General features: G+C 34.7%; 1 protein-coding gene across 1 annotated transcript in view; it reads right to left on the bottom strand.

Annotated features, from left to right (window-relative positions):
- Positions 1 to 17,579, bottom strand: part of LOC113512569 (protein dachsous) — a 424,518-nt gene extending 406,939 nt beyond the window's left edge. The window contains exons 1-2 of the mRNA XM_052899094.1: positions 17,323 to 17,579; positions 2,760 to 4,509 (exon numbers count right to left, since the gene is read on the bottom strand). Of these exons, the coding sequence (XP_052755054.1) occupies positions 2,760 to 4,466 (1,707 nt within the window). The 5' untranslated portion in view covers positions 4,467 to 4,509; positions 17,323 to 17,579. The remainder of the gene's footprint in view (positions 1 to 2,759; positions 4,510 to 17,322) is intronic.
- Positions 17,580 to 18,882: the final 1,303 nt, after the last annotated feature.

Raw genomic sequence — 18,882 nt, 5'->3', positions numbered from 1 at the left:
GATTCAGATGTTATTCCTCTGTACCCTGTAAATTCACGCCATATCCCACCCTTCAAACCGATACACAACCATGTAAACACAACTGCTTCACGGTTGAAACACAAATGGGACAGAGGTACCCAAGCAATCGACTTTTGTACAAAGTCTCCTTCTGGTATTACCTAATATTACCATATTTACATACAAAAGCTATTATTTATTCTATAACAAAAGGAACAGTTTGGAAATTTTTAAACTTAAATTATATTTAAATAAAAGAAATTGTTATTTTTCCTTATGCACGTAATGTGATTAGGGTTTTTGTATTTTTTTTATTACTATTACTACTCGTATTGTATGTTTGTATTGTAATTTGTGTGCTGTAAGTAATGTTAATAAATTATCTATCTATCTGTTAACTGTCCACTGCTAGATATAGGTCTTCCTTATAAGGAGAGTTTTGCCAGTAGTTGCCACGTTTGGTAGGCAAATTGGCAACCGCAGTTATGCTTTTAGAGATGTTTAAAGAGGGACGCTGCTGTCCATCCCTCTACCATAAGCTCCCTTAGTCTAACGACCCCCACGGGAAAGGAAGGGGTGCTCCATTCTATGCTGGGGCACACACGGTTCTTTATTATAATATAAGGGGTAAACAATCATGCGGCTCGCCTGATGGTGATGCACATAGGAATCCGCAACATCAGGGGGGAAAGGAATTGTTAGCAATGGAGTTTGACAGCCCCATTGCTAGCAATATGCCTTATTAGGTCGACCTCCACGTGGTTCACTCTGGAAACGATCGTGAACAATTCTAATCCAAAAGAACAGGCTGGAGTTCGAACAACCGAACTGTTATTATAAATTTACCATAAAACATCACATGTTGATGGTTATATCACTATTATAACATTGGGAATAGCGCGTCCGGCATAGTGTGTAGCCGCCAAAAGCCCATTGGTCGCGAACGCCGCAGGCACATCGCACCGGGGCCAGCCGTCCCGCGCACCGGCGCAGCGGACTGTTTAATTTTCAATTTAGATCGCAATTTGCGATCGCGCTCGCCCCACGCCCAAACTGGCATCACTCCACACGATAGATTTATGCTTCTCACTTATAACTATGCCGGTGCGTACTCCAATATCGGTGGAATATATTAAAAGAAATTAACTGGAGTAAGTTACGAGCGGTTACGAGATAAGAGTTAATGAAAATTGGGCTTTTTTTAACAAATTCGTCAAGCGCGGGGCGCGGCGGCGCGGCCGCGCGGACGATAAGCCGAATTGATCTGTCCGTGTTTTACTAATTGATGTGCGCCTCGGAGGTATTCCGCTTGTTTTTATGTGAATAATTTTGTATTGCTTACTTCTGTGTTGCCATTATGTATTACGTAGATGACTTTGTCTGATTCAGACCGAAAGTTTCACGCGACACCGGTCTACTTCTTATCTGTGTCCACAAGATATATTAAATTGGCTAAACTAAACGAGATATAGGAAACATTAAAACGGCCCTCAAAACACTGATATAGCTACTAAATAAATAAACTTTTGTCTTAAAGTATAAACCTTTACTATAATTTTAATTCTGAACTATTAGACACCATCATCATCTTCCTACCCTTATCCCAATTATTACTTGGGGTCGGCATAATATGGTTTTATCCATATTACAAAAGGATTTAGCTTATAGTTTTACGACCGGCCGCCTGCCTGACGTCAACCCTCTTGGGTATTATTAGATATATATTAATCATTACTTAGTCGTATACTAATGTTATTTTTGCAAATGCAAACGTGATATATAAAACACTTAAAAATTCGTAAAAAGTGATTTATTAATTTATTTTTTACTATTATTATTATTACACAAACTCACAACTTTTTTATTTAAGGAGTGCTGTTATTCAATTGATTAATTTATATAACCAATTAAGTAATTTATTGTATGTATTGAAATTAAATTAAATAATTAATTTTGTATAAAATAAGATCAAAACAAAATAATTACAAATCCATTCTCACATGACTAATATGTGAATACATTAATATGTATTTATTCGCATGTTTTACAAATAAATAATCTTGTATAATAAAAAACTAGTATAGTCATTACGTTTCGATTTAACAAAATCTTATCAATTGTTCTATCATTGTGCACCAGCCTGATTTGTAAACAGAATACAAACAAACAATGACTTGGATTAACGCCAATCTGCAGATTATTGCCTTTGGTATGAATAACAACAAAATTACGTCGCTACGTTCAGTGAATGTGAATTTTCCAACAGTAATACTGCAGTCTACGCGTAATCAGTGTAGAGTAATTTGGCATATCAAAAATATAGATGACATGTGAATTTATAAAAACTAGATACACGAATGTAATAAGAAATTGCCTTTAACCTCAATTACACTAGTAAGTACTAGGTTAACGAGTGTAATGTAATTTCCAAAATCATGTCTAGTTATTATAAGGTTAACCTCAATAGTTTGTGGCTCAAACTATATAACACTTACTTTAATAAATAACATAAATTACTACAAACTGACGAGTTCACTTTCACCGCTATCAAACGTTAATAACTGATTTATTGTGCGAATCGATTATTCGACGGGAAATCAATTTTTAAATTGCAAATCGATATTATTTATAGTACCTACATATGACATACACAACAGATGTAGTTCACAATGAACCAGCTTCTCATTGTGTCGTGGGAAACAATTTAATTTGAGAATCAGTACTATCAATAAGATTATAAGGTTAAACTCTAAACTTACCTTTAAAATACAGCTGCCGACTGATTCACTCTCCGGAACAGTAACATTGTAGAAGGACTGGTCGAAGATCGGCTCGTTGTCGTTCACATCTAACACTGTTACCACCAAAGTTGCCGTCGACGACAACGGAGGGTTACCGCGATCTTTTGCCACCACCGTCAATTGTGGCATCGGATTCGTCTCACAATCGACCCTGGACCGTGTCGTCACTAATCCCGAACGCTCGTCAATCGAAAACCAATCTGATTGGGGAGTCGGCAGAAGACTGTACCGAATCTCCGAATTTTCTGCCTCATCGGCGTCAGTAGCGGACACTTGTACTACGGGGGTCCCAGGCGCGGCCGCTTCGGGTACACTCGCTTTATATTCACTCTCGAGAAAAACAGGGGCATTATCATTCACATCAGTTACTCGGAGGCTTATTATCCTAGACGCATGCAGGGGAGGCGACCCCTTGTCAGTTGCTACAACATTCAGAGTATACGATGATCTAGATTCGCGGTCCAAAGGCAACGCAACGACCACCAGATAGATAATGTTGTCGTGTGTCCGTAAATCAAAATGCCCGTCGCCACCGCTCAACGTAACATTCACGTTTGAGTACTCCGTTTTGGAATCCGGATCGTGAACCGATATACGCGCCACGAATTCATCCAACTGAGCGGATTCCGATATCTTTGGAGTCGCATCGTCGCTCAAGAATATGACGTCTATCGTAGGCTGATTGTCGTTCACGTCCGTTACTCTGATAGAGACAAATGCTGTTGTTTCTAAAGGCTGCGCACCTTTATCTCTGGCTACAACAACCAGCTCGTGCAGTTCTTTCGTCTCAAAATCGAGAGCTTTATTCACCGTGATTTCACCCGTTTCTGGGTCTATCCTGAACATATTCTCTTTATCACTTTGTCTCCTATTTATCGAGTACTCGATTAAACCATTTTCACCCGCATCAGAGTCGGTCGCGAATACTTTCAAAACTGGTGTGCCAACAGTCGCGTTTTCCGGTATATTTGCCGAGTACGCACTTTCCGCGAACACAGGTGGGTTATCGTTTACATCTAAAATAGTTATATTAACTGTCATGGTTCCACTTAGTGGTGGAGTTCCACCGTCTAGTGCTACAATAACTAACTTATAGTGATCAGTTGTCTCCCTATCGAGAAACCCATTGATTTGGAGGTCCAAGTACAAAACCCCATCTCTTTCCCTATGCGAGGATAATTTAAAAGCGTTATCCGTGTTCCCCGACACAATGTTATATTTCTGTGTATTGAATACACCTAAATCCTGATCCTTAGCCGGATTCAGTTTCCTCTTAACATCTCTGGGGGTATTCTCTGAGAACTCAACATTCATCACTGAGGTGGGGAAAGTTGGAGCGTTATCATTTTCATCGGAAACCCTAACGACTACTCGGATATTATCGCCGCTCGCAGGGATGGCGACTAGTGCGTACTGGTCCCTGTTTTCTCTGTCTAGTGGTATTCGAGTCCTTATTTCTCCAGTGTGAGGGTCTACTTTGAGGTCGTCGTTGACGGCGCTGCCTGGGACGGGCACAATGGTATATGGGGGCGCAGCGTCGGGTAGCTCGTCGCCGAGATGGCCGACGAAGGAGCCAGCAGGCAGGTTCTCGCGGACGGTGAATTCGCGGACGTGCTCGCCGCGCGCCGCTGTCGCCAGCAGCAGCCACGCGACGACGCGCAACATCGCGCGACACTTGTTCTCACCGCACACACATTGTCACTCGCACCTGCAAATGAAAATAATGTAATTTAATTAATAGTCATTAAAATTTTGTATTTCTAATACGGGTCACCACACTGCGCGGTTATTTATTTAATAATGAATGATAAATTTTAATTAAAATAAAAATCCACGGATATTACTAGCCAGTAATGATTGATGAAATGTATTATTCTGCAAGTTTAATTTCATAGTTCTAAAATGTCATCAAAAGTTAACACTTTTGATGACATTTTAAAACTATGAATTTTTGAATAATAACATAATCAAAAATTTTATTTAATATATTTTAAATGTATATAATGAAATAAATACAAGGATAATAATATATTTTATATACCACTATTAGTGGTAAACAAGGATACGGCCCACCTGATTTTAAGCGGTACATGATTTTACACGTACATTAAGCTAGAAATAAAAAAAAAACCGTTTTTTTAAGAAAGTACATAATCTAACTTGTGAAATAATAATCATAAGCGCATTTGATTTATTTTACATCCATAAAATATATTTAAGATTAGAATTTCATAACATAAATAATCGCCAACCAAAGGCGAACTACGTCTAAATGGATATTGCAGAATACGGAGTAAAATGTGAGCAATGGAAGACGAACGCATAAAGTTATAACGGAACGCAAGATTGCATCTTTTTAATTTATGTCATAGCTACTTCTCAGACCAGTTTCTTTGATGTTTTTCTATGTTACATGGTCCCAACTCGATAAGTAGATACCCTTTATATGTAATATTAACTTTTTTATTGGTACATTATAGCTAAACTATCGGATAAGTGCAAAAAACTAGTAAATGCGCTGTAAGCTACGTACAATGAACATGAATCGTGATATTTCCATAAACGCTGAAGAGATATCAAATAAATAGAATTAATATATAAACGCTGATTTTGGTATAAAATTATCCTATATATATATAATAAGATATCACACTCCAATTATCCGCATGTGCAGAAAATATAACAATGTATGCAAGGAGCTTGATATTTTCCAACAATCCTTGCAATGTTACATTAAGGCTGCCAATTTGTTACTTTAAATTTATAGCCATCATTCTTTTAATGTATATAATATCGAATGTTATGCAGAGCAGTTGTTGGAGTGCAAATTTAATGCCGTTTTATGTAATATTTATTTTATAAATGTATTAATATGTAATCTGTTGCTTTGCTATAAATCAATAAATAAATAAATAAATATGACAGTATAAAAAAAAAACAAGAAAATATTACATATTTCATATTTATAAGTTGGAAGGCATTTGTACCACTTCCATAGATTTTTAATAACTACATTTTATGACCAGATCAGTATGGTTATATCAAGACATTATATTATCTCCAACATCAATAAAATAACATTGTTTCTTAATTGTAAAATTCAAATTATTATCATTTGTACTTGCGACAAGACACTATGTGTTCAGCTGATAAAAAAATGGAATGAATGAAAACTGAATTTACTAGTTGTCGATTCTGTATAACCACTTATTACCAACATAAAATTTTAAAATTCAAAATGGAAGTCACTGCCTTGTTATTGTAAATAAGTATATATTTTTAATAATTATCATTTCACTTTACTCCCTGACAATATAGCTTTCTATAGGTGAAAGATTTTTTGAAGATGCTTAAGTATTTTTTGTGTTGAAAAAAACAAATCTTTTCTCTTTATAATATTAGTTTAGTAACTGAGAAATGAAAAGATTTATATGAAAGCAACACGCTTTCAGTATGCATTAGAAAATTCGCCAGTAAACAGAGAATAATATCCACATTATAAATATACCTGATAGATTTTAATGAATGTTTTCGTCAAAACGGAATATCAAATGTGTTCTCTTGATGGCATCGCTCGGCCATCATTTGAGGGACCGGTTTTATTTATCTACCACGGAATGAGCTTCTGATTACGGATTAACGGAGCTTTCGTAGATGGCCATCTAATTTGCGGTTTATTTTGGTGTCCGTCTAAAAGGAAATAGGTAACCTCTTTAATATTATTTTTTAGTAGCTACCCGCCCCGTCTTTGCTTTTGTTTACTCTTTCCGTACGTGTTTTAAAACATTCTCTTTCATACATAGTTTGTTCTGGTATTAACATGGTATGATGGTTGCATAGTTTCTTTATTGTTAGGATTATATTATTATTATGCGATCATTTATAGAGATGTATTTAAATTTTGGAAAATCTTGTACAGTAAAGTAACATTTTAATACTATTTTATAATGCTATTTAAGATGAGGGAGAGGGGATTGTTAATAATAGGCATTAGTAGCCTCATTACTAGCAATTCATCCTGTCAGGTCGACCTTGTCGTGGTTCACCCTGGAAACCATCGTGTTCTATTGCAAGTGAATTTATCACGATAAGCTTACTGATCTGCCTTTTCACTCTCACCTATCATCACTCACTGGTACCCCACCAGCTTATATATACTCGTATACTGTTAGCGCAGGCGAGGTTACCATTCCATTATCACTCATTTAGATACAAAGAAATACCATTTAAGAATATAGCAAAATAGAAGATTTGACAATTAAACTATTATTTAATCTTATATTATTTTATTATTACCTATTATTATTGTATTATTTAATCATTGCTGTCAAAATCTGAACTTTAGCAACATGGATTTTAATTATTTTATATATCAATTAACTTAACTTTATGGACACTCACTATTATAGATGGTTCCTTTCATACATGTGCTTATATTACTTGCATACACCCACTCTAACTTGCCATCCTCGCTTTGGAATCAAAATTTTTGTTTGTATAAATAAAATCCGTTATTGGCTGTATTCATAAGAGACTTAGCATGTAAGTTATTTTTTAAGAGCTGTGGATTTTTCTATAAATAAAATAAATAAATAAAAAAATTAAGTATATTATTAAAAAAAATATAATTTAGAACAGTGGTGTCATTCATACAATTTACATGTAATTTTACTTCATATTCTTCTTAACAAGTGTCCCTTGCTGAATTCAACAGTTCCACCGCCGGCGGTAACACAAATAGTTCTTCAAATACACGTCAAAGACAAGGGAATCCATTTAGAAGGAACACTGAGCGGAGCGCAGGTAAGAGATTATAGAAAAAAACGCATCCATCCGCAAACGGTAAGAAAAAACGGGTCAGGTGTGGATGGGACAGGAGAGCCGACAGTTCTGTATTTAAATAATTATTATTTTACTGAAGAGATATTTAAATAAATAAATAGTTTAAATAAATACATTAAAATATTTAATGTCGCCGTGTGGTCCCGGCATAGAATGGGCCGTCCTTTTCCCGTGAGTGTTGTAAGAGGTTAGAAAGAAATTTTAATGGTCGAAGGATAGGCAGCGGCGTCCACCTTAAAATATCACCAAAGACTGACTGCGGTTACCAATTCGCCTGCCAAGCGTGGCAACTACAGGCAAAATTCCCCTTATAGGGAAAGCACTTGCATTGCTGAACTCAGGTTCAGCAGCGGACAGTTAACGGATCATCAAATGACAATAAAAAAATTTATGTTACTAGGTACGTTAACACTAGGTGTCATGTCGTATAAGGAGGTCAACGATATGGCCTGGGATAGAGTTGGCTGGAAGAAGATGCATGAATTAGTTGCACCCACAAGAGGGAACTCTTAAATGGAAAGAAGAAGGTAAGTTAATAAGAGCAGATCTCATTGGTCAGTCTGGGCAAAATTAATACAAATCAATACGAAACAAAATTTCTTCGAATAAAAAATAATCAACAAAAATGATCCAGATAAAAATAACTCGATACTATTGTAGCATAGAGGCCCATGGTTTTATAGTACAGTGAACACTCTATATAAGTAACTCATTTGAAACAATTTCAATAAAAAAAAATCTTATTAGGAAAAGTTTACTTGAAGTTTAATGAATTTACTGGGTACAGAGGAATAACACCTTAGTCCTCAGGAATGGTAACGCATTGGGGTATCATGGGCGAAATAGTATACTCTGTTATGTCCATGGTACTGCTCATGTAGGTAAATCGGCGACGGTTACCACTTACCATCAGGTGGGCCGTCAGCTTGTTTGTCATTCTAAGTTGCATAAAAAAAATGTTGCTTATAGAGAAAAAGGGAGTATAAAAATACTTACCGTCTGGAAAGTATTTTTACTTATTTCTTTTACTAACTAAGCTGAGTAGATAGATGCTTATATAGAGCATTCACTGTATTTAACATTTTTTTTTATATCCTACATTACTAATTATAAGTTAATTAAGTTTGAGTCCAACTCAATTCATGCACACATCTACTACCAACATACCGGCTTTACATTTTTAATTTAAGCACAAGTTATAATGTTTTTGTCATGAGAGCTGTATCTCACCATCTTAGTAGCAGCATGCCATCGACTGTACCAATGATTCATACAGTAATAAAATGACAATTTTATTAGTAACCACCTATCGACGTTAAATCTAGATTAACTTTCTGTAAATGCCATACTACAATCACAAAAACCGGTATGGGAGGCGAGCCAAAAATAAAAAGCCATTTTCACGAACGAATCTTGATGCTATAAAGAAATTCTAAGCAAATAAATTAAGTGCAACGTGCGATTGTGCGGTTTTATTTGACAATAAATTAATGTGACTTAATTATAAAAAAAAAATTGTTTAAAACTAGTTTTTGTCCACGCTTCGTGCGTGTAACTACACTATGAAGTTCTTCAAAAAAGGGGTAAAGAAATTTTTTCAGGGTCGGTAATACGCGAGTAATGTTCCTAATACTGCAGAGCTAAGGTAACGGCTTGCCATCAGGTAGGACGTATGCCTGTTTGCCGCCTCAGCGATATAAAAAAAATATGAATCGGCCGCGTTAAAAAGTAGCCTATACCCAAAAGTTGAGTCCAAATACTACGTACTAACTACTGCAATACGAAAGGGGAAAGGGATTGTTAGCAATGAAGTTTGACAGCCCAATTGCTAGCAATATACCTTATTAGGTCGACCTCCACGTGGTTCCGCCTGGAAACCATCGTGAACAATTCTTGTTGAATTCGTCACGATGGGCTAACTGACCTGCTTCATCCTCACCTATCATTCTTCACTGGTGCCCCGCCGGTGTATACCGATAGCGCGGGTGGAGTTACCATTCCATTATCATCCATTTAAAAAAAAACTACTACAATACAAATAAAGAATTTTGGTTTTACATTTACAAAAATACTAAGAAAATTTAAATGAGTGCCATGAAGATTGTAATAGTAACAATATTACAATCTTGCTTGTATAATAAAATTGTAACTAGAGGATATTTATACATGGAACATACGAAAAACTTATTATAAAATATATATAAAAAAAAATAAGAAAAATGTATGAAGGGTCTTAATAAAAACGATAAAAGCTGACTATTATATTATTTAGAAATGTTGTCTGTCTGTATGTTTGTTCCGACATCATGAAGAAAATACTTTACCAAATTGTAAGTAATTTTCTCAGTTGTATTCCATAAGATTGTGTTCCACAAAAAAAATCGATTTTATTTATAGCAAACTAGTTGTTTTAATTTCAGAACCGATTTTGATAAAAATTCTATGAATCCAATCAGTACGTCTTATCACATAAAAAATAATTTTCTAAATCGGTTAAGAACTATTTAGAGTTATGAGGTAATAAACATGAAAAAATACATTAGTGATTTAATTCGATTTTAAGTCTACTCGAATAAAAAATAAATCAGTAAAGATAAATCGGTAAAAATAAATAATAATCTATCGTACATTCTAAAAAAAATATCCTCCTTTCTTCGCCAGTCGAGAAAAAAAAGCACGAACTCGTTTTCTAAATGAATTAGGAGCAGAAATGCTGCGTATGCGCAGGGCGGCAACATCAAAAATTCCAAATTTTGGTCCTCGGCGCAAACTATGCACGGCCGAATGAATTATTGCTCACAGTTTGCGCCAAGCGGACTCTACGTCAGGATTCCAAAATGTAAATTATGCGCACGTTTTTTACCCGACTTTCAAAAACGTGGAGATTATCAATTCGACTGTTTTTTTGTATATGTTTGTAGTAGGTATATTACGCGATGTCTTTGTAAATTCTATGCCAATTTTAATAATCGCTTACCCTAAGATTGGTATTGGATTGGACAAAAAAAGATTGCTTTCAACAGTAAGGCCGCCTTTTTGTATTTATACTTCTAATATGTTGTATCCTTCTGACTGTTCAATGCTGTACATAAGCCTTACCCGTAAAGAGAGTTTTACAGTAGTAGATGTCATGCTTGTCAGACAGGTTAGCAAACGCTTCTTAAAATATCACACAAATCCCAATTGATTTGGTAATGTTTTAAGAACGAGGCTGCTGCCCATTCCTAGACAATTAAAGTCGATTGCTTGGGTATCTCTGTCCTGTTCGTGTTTCAGTCGTGAAGCAGTTGTGTTTGCATGGCTGTGTTTCGGTTTGAAGGGTGGGACATGGCGTGAATTTACTGGGTACAGAGGAATAACACCTGAGTCCTCAGGAATGGCAACGCATAGGGGGTATCATGGGCAAAAGAATATACTCTGTTATGCCCATGGTACTGCTCATGTCTATAGGCGACGGTTACCACTTTCCATCAGGTGGGCAGTCAGCTTGTTTACCATTCTAGGTTGTATAAAAAAAATTGTTATTCGGTCACCATTTTTTCGTTTGGAAATCGTCACCTTTTCAACTTTGTGTTGTTTTAGCGCACTCGTGCTGTAATGGAAGAAACTTGTTCTAATAACTGACAACGATTTATGACCTTGACCAAGCGTTTCTTTGACTGGAAACAATTAAATTTTATGTGTGCCGTAGGTACATTCTTTTTGAATCGTTTCCCGTTAGTCGTTGGCTCAGATACGAACTCAATCATAATATATGCGTGTACGCATAAATTAAATATTCTCCCAAGTTCTCTTTGTTTTATTTATAATTTAATTATACATAATTTATATACTAATCATAAAGTTAATAATTTGAATGCGGTAGACTTGCCACCTGCTACGTTAAATTTCTAATATGCACGCCGAAACATGGGCATGTCGAGCGTTACGTTCACCACAATGGCACCGGTCAACGAATGTCTCTAATCTCTAAACATTGATATTGATTACGGTTGTCCCGTAACCTCTTATTTACGAAGAGAAAGGATTGTTACTAATGCCGTCCACCAGTCTTATTGGTAGCAATATAACCTATAAAGTAGCCTGGAAGAGACCGCTATTTAGCGATGAAACCGCCTATTGTTTTTTTTTACAACACAGGCGGCAAACGAGCATGCAGCTCACCTGATGATAAGTGACTACTGTCACCCATGATCAGCCACAACACCAAAGGCATTGCAGGTAAAGGCGTATGATCTTTGGAAAAAGCTATGATGTCGTATCGGTTCAGAAATACTGCTGTTGGAAGTTGATTCCAAAAAGTGATTGTGCATGGAAGAAAGTGCCTTTAAAAACGCACGTTGGAAGAGCGCCACTCGTCCAAATGTTTGGGATGAAACTTTAGTTTATGGCGGGTTGTACGGTATTGTATTAATTAATTTTTCGTGTATATATAATCTTTGTAATCTATATAATTTTTTGAAGGGAACAATAAAGTAATTTCATTCATTCATTCAATACGTTTTACAATTCATTCAAACTAGTAGTGCGTTTCGAATAGTCTGCTAACGGCAAATGTATATATGTATATCCATCACTGAGTTAAAACACCAAAAATAACAAACAAACTCGCTTTTAAGTTCAACTTTCAAATTGTTTAAATAATATTACAGTATACATACAATACAGTTGTGTTTGCATAGCTGTGTTTCGGTTTAAAGGGTGGGATATGGCGTGAATTTACAGGGTACAGAGGAATAACACCTGAGTCCTCAGGAATGGCAACGCATGGGGGGTATCATGGGCGAAACAGTATACTCTGTTATGTCCACGGTACAGCTCATGTCTATAGGCGACGGTTACCACTTTCCATCAGGTGGGCTGTCAGCTTGTTTGCCATTCTAAGTTGTATAAAAAACAACAAATATTTTACGCACCCTCCCACACACATACATTCAAATTACACTACACACAGGGAGCACATTTATACACAATTTCCATTACTACTAATAGTTATAATTAAATGAATTTATATAAAATCAACATTCTAATATGTAGCACTAAAAACTTTGCTGAACTAATATTATAGTATTTAATGAGAGTTGAGCGCTGTTGTCTGAGATACAGGTTTTATAACCTAGTTCAAAACAAAAATGTTTAAGCTGATCCAAATGTACTAATTAATTCGTACCTACTTTTACTGTAATTTCCAGTACTGAATTTGTTACAATCATATTTGTGCAATAAAGTTATAATTATATATATTAAGATCTACAATTAATTAGAACGTTTTATTGTTCTATCTTTTATAGTTTAGGCGGCGTACGCAAAATAAGTAACTTTTCTGGTTGATTTTTTACACCTTGTGTCCGATAAACCCAAATATTTTACGGAACCCTATTTTTATCCAAAATAAAATTTACACTACGTTACTCGTGGATAATGTAGCTTTCGAATGGTGAAAGAATTTTTAAAAACGATCCAGTAGTTTTTGAGCCTATTCATTACAACCAAACAAACAAACAAACAAAGTTTTCCTCTTTATAATATTTCACATTAATAATATTAGTATGGATATTTCTCGTCTTACACAGCGCTAACTTTAATAGCATCATATAGAATTCAAGACGAAAACAGCCCAGCGCAAACAATAAGCACTTTAGTCACTCCACGCTGCATATCGGCCTGCTTTGCATTCAATGTGATTGTAATCAATCCTGTACACACTTCAACACACCCGCCATTCGACTCGAACCATGTCTCTGATCACGCTTTGGTGATCTTGGGGTTGCGTTTAATTTATTTTATACTTACTATATCTAGCAGCTTTGTTACGCGTATTTCAGTGCATAAAGTGTCCTATGTACTAAGGTAGGATACAATTAAGCTGTGTACCAAATTTCATTCGAATCCGTTTAGTAATTTTTGTGTAAAAGAGTAACAAACGTAAAAGAGTGTCCGTCGTTACAAACTTTCAATTTATTATATTAAAAGGACTAGTGATCCGGCCCAACTTCAAAAAGATAGATACTAGGGGTGGATAATATATAGCGATAACTATATATTTTAGTTACAATATCTATGTACACATTGGTCTAATAACGAATGTGTTAAAAGTCTGTTATCCAAAAAATAATATTGGATTTTTAACATATTTGAAAATAGATATCAGACCGATATGAGCGATATCGAAAAAGGTGATGACCTTTATCCGCCATTAATGTTTAGAGAAACCCAATAAATAGATATCGTGAATAACATAGGCCCAATATATAGACCCTATGTTATTCACTAATACTGTAACTTTCCATAGATTAAATAATTTTTTAAATCGTTCGAGTACTTTTAAAGTTTATCAATTACAAACAAACAAACAATCAAATATTCCCTCTCTATAATATTATTAGATATAAATACAAATAAAGTACTCATATTTGCAACGTTGTCCGTTTATGGAGAACGATTCTGAAATGTCATTCTCTAGAAATATCCCTAAAATAATATCTTTAAAATATATAAAATAGTTTAACAAAATGTGGGCAATTTAGCGAGAATTGTGTTCATTGTATAATAATTGTAATATAGTTAAAATCATGCTTATTTTACCGACTTCGAAAAAGGATCAGATTCTCATTTCACTTGTCTTTTGTTATGATTATTACCTCAGAGCTCCGTGGTTTATAAAACATTTTAAAATTTCTTTTTTACTTTATTATTCCCATAGGAATTTCATTAAAATGTATTTAGTATTTAATTTTTTAAACTAAAATAACGACTGCATACTAGATTCTACATGTATGCCAGATTTTGTGGCGATTGATTGGGCCTAAGGTCGACCCGTTATCGCCAAAATGTAAATCGCTTTTACAACGTCAGTAAAAAAGTAAAATTTTACGATTGTTAACATTTAGTTTTGAAAATAGAGATAAAAAATGTTCCTTCAAAATTGACTCTAGCTGTAGATAATTATACTATAATTTCTCTACTCAAAGATTGTCGGGAAAAGATTGTTAAACTTTAAAATCATCTTTAGTATCACTTCACCTATATTATTTACTTCAATCCTTATTTATTAATCTGTTATAATAAAGCCTTAAAAAGGAACTCAATAATATAGTAAATGTAAATAAATAACATTTCGTCACAGTCGTAGAATACTGACGGATCTTTATATGTAATATTCGTCAGATCCGTCAGTATTCTACGACTGTGACGATTTCTTATTAATGTCATTCATTAATTTTTCCACTATATTTATTCTAACACAAAGAGAAACTCCGAGTATATCCTTCTCCATAGCCAAGCCACTTGGAACTAACAAATTTTATGAATAACAAGGTTACAGTTTAAAATTTATTTCTTCTTCAAGCTTTAAGTTAAGAACTAGTTCAAAACTAGTTCAATATTAGCTAATAACTAATAACATTTATTTCCCTCGCTCGAGTAATGGATACAATTTATTACGTTGCCAATTACCTACTGTTGCATATCTCTGATTTATAGATTAGCAAATATTATCAAACGGCTGAGATAGGAATTCAAGTGTATTATTTATGTTTATTTGAACATATTAGATACAATCTCATCTGATTAAGCACTAACTTGAAATAGCTTAGCAGAAACTGAGACGGCTTTCCTTGCGACTACCGACTCTTTTTAGCCGACTTCGAAAAATGTCGAGATTCTCATTTCGGTTGTATTTTTTTATGTTTGTTTTTTTTACCTTTGTCATTTTAAACCGATTTAGATTTTTTTTATCTTATTTATTAGGTTATACTTTCATAGTGATTCCATAGCAGATTATATAAGATCGATTCAGAAGTTTGGTTCTTAATTCAAACTAACTGATTTCACCATAAATAAAGTCAGTGTTTTGTGGAGCAAAATTATCTTGTTGTATGCTGATAGAACGTTTCTATAGTGAAAGAATAAAAATATAATGTATCACCTCTCTTTTTAACCACCTAAATACCATAATCCTTATTAATATTTTAATGAAGATTATATATATATATATAATTTTAATTAATATTTAAATATCTTAATTTTAGGCGTTTTTTTTTTATTATAATTCCACTCCGGGCATGTTGAAGATTGCGACACTGTTCTTCTATTGTTTTTTTTTTGGCATAATTTTCTGTCAAATATACGCAAGCAATTTATTATTAAAAGACAATTGTTTATTTACTAGCGGCCCGTCCCGGCATCGCACGGGTGGATATTTTTACATTTTAAAAAGTGTACATTAAGGCTGCACACGCGACGGAAGCTTAAAAATGGAGTAACTTCTCCCGTTTTCCCAACATTTGCCTTCACTGCTCTGCTCCTATTGATCGTAGCGTGATGAAAAGTATACTATAACCTGCCCTGCAGTATGAAGAATAATTGTACCGAGTTTAGTTAAAATCCGTCGAGTAGTTTTTGTTTCTAGAACGAACATACAGACAGACAGACAAAAATTTTACTGATTGCATTTTTGGCATCAGTATCGATCACTAATCACGCCCTGATAGTTATTTTGGAAATGTATTTCATGTACAGAATTGACCTCTCTACAGATTTATTATAAGTATAGATAATTCACCATAAAACTCCCTAACATCATACTCGCCATCATGGACAATTCAAAATGCAAATTCAGTCGAATAGAATAAGCAATAAACTCGAAACTTTTATAAACTTATGATTTTGCATGAATACTACCTATTAAATAACTCGAAACCACGAGATAAATTAATTATAATCAGAGTAAGAAGAATACTAAAAAAAAACTATTAAAAAAACACATTGATCCTTACTGATATGTATAACAGAAAATTCTAGATTTTGTAACTTATTTTTAAGTTGTTTTAAATTGCCCGCTCTGTCTAGTAGAATAGAAATAATCGCCGCGGGCTGAGGAATGATAAAATTTTATACTACGATCGGGTTTTTTTTACACTTCCTCTCTTTCTGTTTTCTAATCGAAGGATGAGAGAACAAGATCACATTTTACTTTAATCATGTTCATTAAATTTGAACATTCAAAAATATGAATTTTTAAATTTATATTATTTATATAACTCCACGTGCTAGAAATAAAATTACCTATTAACGAAGTTAGGATATAACTTGCCTATACAATACTTGCTTCGACATTACATATACTAAAAAAGCCTACTCCTTTACTAAATTTCATTCAAATCTGTTGTAATTGTTTAAGTGTGACTAAGTAACGAATATCCATACATTTTACAAGCTTTTCATATTCATAAGTAGGTATTAGCAGCAGGTAAATCTTAGCGTACAAATTGTTAAGCGTAAAGTTACCTTATTAGTTATTTCTATCACTTCCTAACTTTACTAACCGCCTAAGACATTATACATTTTCAATCTAATCACGAACGCAAATGTGTTTATTGAACTATTGTTATTTAACGTCTGCATGTCTTTATACCCATCTATTCACTGGTAACGAAATTTATTTACAATTTTTAACAATATTTATAGTTACTTTATAACTTTATCCACACACTTCACACTCCAAACCACGCTTTACTTAAAATGTTGGTTGGTAGCCAATAAGTTTAGCTTGATAGGAAATGTGTCTCAGAAAACGTTCCAAGCACGCAATCTCCCGCGAAAGTTGGGTTTCTCGGACGAAAGTTAGATATGTAACTACACAAGTGACAATATTGAAAACAGAAAAAGTCTTACAAACCTCCAGAATCCTTTCAACATAACACAATTTCGTTCACAAACATAATCAATTCTCGTTTTATTTGTATGGAGTATAAAGATTTTGGATTTCAAAACGCGTATGAATTAAAACAACACAGAAAAAGTGAAACGTATGAACACTACACTGCAATCCGACATACACGGTTTACTATATAGAACACTTTTCACAAATTAATCACGTTTGTGTTAAATTTGTCGTATGTGAAACGGCCGCGCGCGGTGCACCGTCTTGAACCGAGGCTCGGAAGGCACTAGCGGAGACCGGTGGAGACGGGATTATGGGGGGGCGCCCCTCAGAACAGGTTGGTCTCGCATACCGTTTGAACGCCAATTCCACAGCCTCGGACAGGGATGCTACGTTGTTTGGTTCGATACTTGGATAAGCAATGATAACAGATAAAGCGAACCTTGAAATTCCTTATGTATGCGAAATCGGTGCTGTTAATTTAAATTCACGTGGAGGCTGCATTTTTGGACCAGTTGATGATGAGAGATAGTTTGAAAGTTTGCGTATTTAAAATATAAGTAAGTAGCTGCAGTTCTGCCCACAGGTTTGCCTACGTCAGTTAGATTAAAATGTGCCCTATTTATTAATTCGGGATATTTTTTTTAAAATACCATTGAGGTTGCAAACAAGTATACGGCCCACCTGGTGGCAAGCGGTTACCGTAGCCTATGAACGCCTGCATTACCAGAGGCCTATCATTATGTCTATAGGCGACGGTTACCACTTTCCATCAGGTGGGTCGTCAGCTTGTTTGCTAAGCTAAGTTGCATAAAAAAATCATTACGCGCGCGTTAGCGACCTTGAAGAAACTTCCCTACTCCTTTTTTTTGAAGAACCCCATGCTGTAATCTCATGGAAAAACCTCAACAGAAAGCTCAGTCTACATATAACACTGTCTCTTGCATTGAAACTACTCAATGATATTTTGAGCCAGTATCCGCAATTGGATGTATTTGCCTCCGACTTGCTGGAGTTTCGTCGAGTGACCACAGAGTATTTGTGTTCAGACGTTTTTTGTTCGAGTTAAATCTTTTTATATTATTTTTGTTATTTTAGTGTAATATTCCTTTTTATATGTTATTGTACTCATGCTTTCCTGGGTGAGCGTATTGGAAGACTATAAGGCTCACCCAGTGGATGTAATAAATAAATAAGTAAATGATATATTCTCATTATTATTATTTATTTCATATATTTTATGCTTAAATCGCAAATTGTACATTGGAAATTATTACAACATATACTTACAAATAAAACTGTATGCGAGTGTACTTAAGCAATAGATACCTACCCACAATCCTTCATATACACGGTAAAAGTAAGTAAATGTGGTATAAAATATGCCTGTGTTATACATGAGGACGTTATAACTATGTAAAAAATAAAATAAATTAATTAATATATTAGTTTATATGCAAATAAGTTCGCCAGCGCTTAGTGCCTTAACAGCAATCGTTAGGAGGGAAGGGATGCGGTCTACCAGTCCCATTGCTAACAATATACCCTGACAGGTCGACCTCCCTGTGGTCCTTC

This window comes from Galleria mellonella, unplaced genomic scaffold (assembly GCF_026898425.1).
Source record: "Galleria mellonella isolate WM207_F2 unplaced genomic scaffold, CSIRO_AGI_GalMel_v1 utg56, whole genome shotgun sequence".
NCBI lineage: Eukaryota > Metazoa > Arthropoda > Insecta > Lepidoptera > Pyralidae > Galleria > Galleria mellonella.
This window is presented reverse-complemented; position numbering and strand designations above follow the sequence as displayed.